The 6,815-nt window shown below is 47.5% G+C and overlaps 2 protein-coding genes across 2 annotated transcripts in view; both read right to left on the bottom strand.

Annotated features, from left to right (window-relative positions):
- The window catches only part of Vapa (VAMP associated protein A), a 36,716-nt gene extending 36,262 nt beyond the window's left edge, over positions 1-454 (bottom strand). The window contains exon 1 of the mRNA XM_005361331.3: positions 119-454. Coding sequence (XP_005361388.1) covers positions 119-197 — 79 coding nt within the window. The 5' untranslated portion in view covers positions 198-454. The remainder of the gene's footprint in view (positions 1-118) is intronic.
- The window catches only part of Txndc2 (thioredoxin domain containing 2), a 32,827-nt gene continuing 26,404 nt past the window's right edge, over positions 393-6,815 (bottom strand). The window contains exons 4-5 of the mRNA XM_026786245.1: positions 754-943; positions 393-628 (exon numbers count right to left, since the gene is read on the bottom strand). Coding sequence (XP_026642046.1) covers positions 393-628; positions 754-943 — 426 coding nt within the window. The remainder of the gene's footprint in view (positions 629-753; positions 944-6,815) is intronic.

The following is a 6,815-nucleotide window of genomic DNA, read 5'->3' as shown; positions in this document are numbered from 1 at the left end:
GGGCCGCGGTCCCGACGATAGGCGCCGGCGTGGGGGAAGGGAGCGCGGCCCGGCCCGGCCTTGCCGCCGCCCGCCCTCCGGCCCCATTCCCCGCTCGGGCGCGTCCTAGGCGGCTTACCTTTGAATTTGAGGTCTGAGGGTGGGTCGAGGACCAGGATCTGCTCGTGCTTCGCCATGGCCCCGGAGGCGGACGCCATCGGAGACAGCGCAGAGCGGGGGCGCGCCCGCGGCGGCGGTTCGCTGGCGGGGGCGTGGGGAGGAGGGAGGACGACGGTGGCGGCGCCGGTTCGGCGGAGCTCTAGGACGGGGCCAGGCTCACGAGTTCCGAAGCTCCGCGCTGCTGCTCGGCCGCGGGATCCGGGGGCCTCCTCTCGGGTCAGCAGCTCCGGGTGTCACAACTGACTCAACCCCACACCAGCCGCCGCGGCCACGCGCACTGCGATCCTCCGCTCCCCACGTGACCGGCCCGACGTGCCGACGTGCGCGCCTCCGCGGCCCGGAGCCCTCGCGCCGGCCCCGCCCTCCGGGCCTAACCGGGCTAAAAACGCTGAGCTTCTGCGCCTGCGCGCACCACCGGCCGGGCTGCGGCTCCCGGCGCCGCGCCTCTGTCTAGCGCTCAGGAGCGAGCCTGAGATGGGGGCGGGAGAGCAGAGAGGGCGGAGCGGGGCTCTCTGCGGGAGATGCGGTGCGCAGCGCTGGGTCTCCCGGAGCTGCGGGTGCAGAGCTGGAGTGCCTGCCGCGGTGCTGCCTCACGGCGTTCCAAGTGGAATTCCGAACGGAAGCGGGTCAAGAAGTGCCGGGTACCTTGACTCCCAGCATGCTCCGAGCGGGCGGGGCCTCCGCGGGGGCTGCCGGGAGCCGGGAAGGAGACCGCGGTCCGTTGGAGTCGAGTGGGTGGGGCCGCTGACACGGCTTTTGGCAGGCCGAGGGCGTCTCGTCTGCCCTGGAAAAGAAAAGCGGTTTTTTTTTTCTTTTTTTTTTTTTTCGGCTGCCTTGGAGGCCCGTGTCCCAGAAATAGAGGCTGCCCTATGGGAGAGCGGCAGGGCGTGTCCGTCTGGTCGGCTCGGGATTCCTTCCGCCCTCTGCGGTGGCGCGCTCTGTTTTCCCTGGTGTTCTAAGGCTGCCTCCTCCCAAATCTCCCTCCCACCCAAGCAAAAACAGACTAGGAAACACACCTCGCTCAAAAGCAAATGGGTTCCAGGGGAAATGTGTGCCAGACGCATGTAATCAGGCTAGCAACGAATGTCCGGTCCTACAGCGTGGAATTCACGTGCTGGGTCTACAACTCATTTCAAACCCAAGCCAAATAAATCTGCCACGTTCTGCTAGGAACGCATTTTATCAGCATCACTTAGGAGAGCCTGTACCAAACGAGGAAAAATGCCAGGCAGCGAAGTTGCAGACAGACCTTCAGCCCATTGCCAGGGTATCCAGGGACAGGAAGAGCAAACAAAACAAATGGATGTGCTGTAGAAAATAAACCTTTATTGTGTCCTATGGTGCTGCTTGAATTTAAATCTCTAGGAAGCTCCAGGCCAAACAAAGGACATATTGATGCTGTTGCCACGAAGAAACACCCTAGAACTCCCCAGGAAGCAAGTGTTGAAAATGGGACCATCTATATACCACAGCTACTTAAACTTTTTCAACTCGCCGTCCTTTTCACCTGAGAAAATTTTATGCCACTCTGAGTGTATAGGATATATTATAATGGTACAAAGCAAACACTGATAATAGATCGTAGAGAAGTTTGGTTTTTTTTTTTTTTTTTTTTTTTTTTTTTGTTGTTGTTTTTGGTTTTTCGAGACAGGGTTTCTCTGTGGCTTTGGAGCCTGTCCTGGAACTAGCTCTGTAGACCAGGCTGGTCTCGAACTCACAGAGATCCGCCTGCCTCTGCCTCCTGAGTGCTGGGATTACAGGCGTGCGCCACCACCGCCTGGCTTTGTTTTCGTAATGAAACGCCTTATTTTATATACTAACCTAAAAATGAATTTTGAAGGTAAATTTCAAAAAGCAAACTATTTAAGACAAAAGCAAGTTTGTATACAAATGAGATAGCTTCGATTGTTATTCTTGGCTGAATATTTGATACTTCTGGACTCAACATTTTCAACTTTTTTTTTTTTAATTTTCGACACAGGGTTTCTCCATAGCTTTTGGTTCCTGTCCTGGAACTAGCTCTTCTAGACCAGGCTGGCCTCGAACTCACAGAGATCTGCCTGCCTCTGCCTCCCGAGTGCTGGGTCAACTTTTTTTTTTTGGAGTTGACTGCTATTTTGATTTATAATTACCAGTGCTGAGAATCATTTCATATAAATACCTAGTGCAAAAGGGCAAAAATAGGTTTGGAAACATTTCAGAAATAGTTGGAAATTCTATCCCAGCCAAATATATTTAGGGACTTTTTTTTTCAGTGAAATTCAAGTCAGTAACCCAAACTCCATTTTTTAAAACCAAATATTCTAACATAATACAACCCAAAGATGAGTAAGTTTGACAGGTTCGAAGAAACAATGATAGGAAAATATTAAGTCTTTTTTCCTTAAGGCATTATGTCTTTATAGGAGTAGAAGACGGGGGCAGAAGGGGTGGCTCAGCAGTTAAAAGCACATGCTGCTCTTGCAGAAGACTTAAGCAAGCGGCCCATGGATGCCTGAAACTCCAACCCCAGGGGCAGCCATGCCTCTGACCTCTGGGGGCACTTGCACTCTGTGCAGGGACCCACACAAGGATAAATGTCTTTCTTTTAAGGCTAGAAAACTACAGTTAAAAAAAAAAAAAAAAAAAAAACAGTGCAGTCCATAGCACAGTCATCTCAAATCTGAGCCTCGGTGTTTCAGGCAGCAGCCATTAGACCTACAAGATGGCATGCACAGAACACAGGTCCCATTGTTCAAACCAAGGCTGTGGTGATAATGCGACCGGAGGAGCACCGCCAGAAGCCTCTGGATTCACCACTCCTTTGACGTTTGGTTCTAATTGTTGTTGTGCGTTCAGAAACCTGCTGTTGTGAAATCTTTCCCAACCCCACAGTCAGTTACATGACCTCACAAGGACACGGAACCCACAGTTTAGGAAGTTGAGGGCCTACATAGAGTCCATGCCACTGCCCCACCTCGGAAGCGTTCACAAAAGACAATGCCAAACCTCAGGCACAGCTCTTCAGTCATGAAGAGCCGAGTAAGATGGAGGTGCTTAAATTGTTTGAAAAGCAAATTCTAATTTGCTTTTACTTTGAATTCTTTTTAACCACAAAGGCCTTTTTGAAATGTCAATTTATATAAAATATATTTCAATTATATGTATATGTGTATATATGTATGTGTGTATACACACACACACATACACACACAATTTGAAAGAGAGCTTGTGGGTTTAGTTTAGTTTTAAAAAGAATTGTGGTTGATAATCTGTCCATAGGATGGTGTTGCACATCCATTTCATTCTGAACTGAAGACCTAAGAGTCCTGACAAACTCCAGTGTTGTGATTGCCAAAGAACTCTTGTGTGGACATGCTAGCCTTGGTTAAATGACCACTTCACCTCTAGTTAGACACCTCTCATTAGGAAGCATAGGAATCCTCAGTGTGCCCACAGTCTGCAGAATCTCACACAGAGGAAGTCGTCTGCAATGGGACCATGAATGTCCATTCACGGTGGCTTAATGTGACACCCACATTGGGTGAATTGCAGAAACTTCTTCCTGTGTAAGTCATTTACCACTGGAATCAAATGCTTCTTGGTGTTACTTTTTAAAAAAACCAAAAAACTAGCAAGTCATGTACGTATACTCGTAAGAACTAAGCACCAAGCCAGGCATGGTGGTGCATGCCTTTAATCCAACCCTCAGAAGGGATAGGCATGTGGGGCTTTATCTCAACCAGCCTAGTACACATAATGAGCTCCAGGCCATCCACCTCTGCGTGGTGAGGCCACATCTCAAAAAAAGAAGGAGGAGCCGGGCGGTGGTGGCGCATGCCTTTAATCCCAGCACTTGGGAGGCAGAGACAGGCGGATCTCTCTGCGAGTTCGAGGCCAGCCTGGTCTACAAGAGCTAGTTCCTGGACAGGAGCCAAAAAGCTACGGAGAAACCCTGTCTCGAAAAAAAAAAAAAAGAGGAGGAGGAGCTACTATAAGAATTTAAATAGCTACTCTTCTAGGAACACACGCAAGATGTTAGGATTAGTCTTCTATTACTATTAATGCTACTCCTGAATCATCTGCCCCTCATAAACGAGCACGCTTGTTTAAGCGATCTGTGCTTTGGCATTTATTAGTGTCTTTCTTGTAGTACAAAGAACTCTAAAAAACATCAGCACACACTATTCAACTTTGTAACAGTTGACAAGTGTGACTTGTGTTGTCAGCTACGGAAATGAAAACAGGTGAGTACATTCACGTCAGTATTGGAGCGAACCCAGGAAGGAGAACACTGCCCCACGTACGTTCTGTGTATTTTTAAGTGATTTGTTTTGATTGCATGTGTACATGTGAGTGCCTGCATTTAGTATGTGCATCGTGCGCATACCTGGTCCCTATGGAGGTCAGAAGAGAGTGTTTAATTCTTATCATTGGACTTACAGGCAGTTGTGAGCTGCCCAGTGTGGGTGTACTCTCAACTGCTGAGTCATCTCTCCAGCCACAGATTCTGTGTATTTTTACTCTTCCCGCTGCCACCATAAATGACACCCCACAGTAGTCTAGGCAACAATGTAAGACCAATCAACTTCTATTGTTTAACAGAAGGGGAAAACGTGGGAACTAATGCTTATTCTCTTCTTAGATTGATTCAGACAACCCAGAAACCTCTTTCTAGTATCCTTAAATATATGTCCATAAACATATACATATTCTTGAACACAGTTCTCTAAATTTTATGAGCCTCAGAGATATGAAAACTTATTTCAGTTACTCAGTTATTTCAACTGGTTTGTACTACTAAAAGTATTCACCTTCAGACCAATTATCTCCCGGGGCTTGACAGTATTTTTTTCAAGGTTGTACAAGTGACACCTATCTTATCTGGATATGTTGGTGCACTCCTCTAAGTATCAGCAATTGAGAAGTCAAGGCTAGAAAACCGCAAGTTTGAGGCTAGCCTGGACTACACTACAAGATCGTATCTCATACGGTCTGTCAAAAGTATTCCTTCTCTACAGGTAAACTTAACCTTCAGTATAAAAGTGCTCTATAGCAATGAGTTTGTTTATGAGTAATTTCCTGAATAACTGGAATCAGTGAACATTTGGAAGAGTGCTGTTAATAAACATTAAGACTAATAAAATACAACCAATAAAAGTACAACGTGGTGATATTTTGTCTGTATTTTAACAAAGCCTGCCCAAAGATCAGAGCGTAGGGCTAAACCACTAGAGGCCAGGGAGTGGTGACACACACCTTTAATCCCCCAGGACTTGGAAGACAGAGGCTGAGGGACCTCTGTTAGTTCAAGGCCACCCTGGGCTACACAAGATTGAATCTTTCTAAAAGGGAAACAGAGCTCACACAAAGATGATTCCAGCACTTGGGATCACCTGCCTTTAATCCCAGCATGAGGGAGGTAGAGACAGGAGTGATATGGCTGGGCAGAGAAAGGTGTATAAGGTGGAAGGAGACAGGAGCTCGGGAGCAGTCTGAGGTTTGGTGGAGACATTTGCAGTTTAAAGATGAGTCTAGGAAAGACTCCGAGGACATGATTGTCCCTTTGATCTGAGTGTTGGTCGAGGTAAAATGTCTCTCTAGTGGCTGCACTGCTTCCCTGATCCTTCAGCTTTCGCCCCAATATCTGGCTCCAGGTTTTATTTATTAAGACTAATTAGAATTCAAACTGCAGTACAAACATCAGCTCTGAACTATTTGGTTCAAGTCCTGGTTTTCCACTATGTGATCTTAGCAACTCACTACATCTTTCTTTACCTATTTGACATCTACAAAGTGAGACATGAAGGCGTACATTCCAGATTTGTCACAATAGTTAAATGGGTTATAACACAAAAGCTTGGAACAGTGCCCAGGACTGTTACAGTGTTAGTGTTAAGTTGAGGACCTGCTACAGTCCAGATGAGAGTGGAAGCTGTGGCAGGGGGTGGCAGCATGAGCCAGGGTAGGAACTGATGGAGATGCAGAAAAACACAATCTCTTCGTGTGGGATCAATAACCGATCTGTTACCGATTAGGGTGGTAATCAGTAAGGTGGGAAGGGGAACTGGGGCAATGAAGGCTACCTCAACTTCTGACTTTCACGGGTGAGTGATGCCATTCATGGAACAAGATTGAGGGCCGGGATACAGGGACGGAACAATCAGGAGGCTAGACTGTGCTTTTGAGACATTCATGGAGAAATGTTGAGTAAACAATGGGTGTTCGGCCGGCAGATCTGTACTGGAAACCGGATCACAGTCAGAAGCACGCATGGTAATGGAGATGATGGGCATGAATGAAATCACCGACTACATAGGGAAATGGAGACTGTCACATGGGTTCTCGGGGAGCTGTGTATTTTCAGTATCTCATTAGATAGAAGCTGCTGTCAGTAGGGAAGGGTGGCCAGAGAGATCTAGGAAGACATACCCATCTGGGGGCCCAGTTTTGCCATTCCCAAAACCTTTGGCGATTCTTTTCTGAATGTCAGGGGCCAACTTCATGCAGCTAAGACTCTGATGATCAAATGTGCCTGTATTGGTTATTTTTCTGTTGCTGCGATTAAACCATCAGGACCAAGGCAGTTTATAAAAGAAAGAGTGTATTTGGGCTTATGGTGCCAGGGGAATAAGAATCCATGTTGGCAGAGATGTGGTGTCTGGAGCCAGAAGCTA

This window comes from Microtus ochrogaster, linkage group LG4, assembly GCF_000317375.1.
Source record: "Microtus ochrogaster isolate Prairie Vole_2 linkage group LG4, MicOch1.0, whole genome shotgun sequence".
In the NCBI taxonomy this organism is placed as follows: domain Eukaryota; kingdom Metazoa; phylum Chordata; class Mammalia; order Rodentia; family Cricetidae; genus Microtus; species Microtus ochrogaster.
Note: the sequence above shows the minus strand (reverse complement) of the source record. Positions and strands in the feature narration are given on the sequence as shown.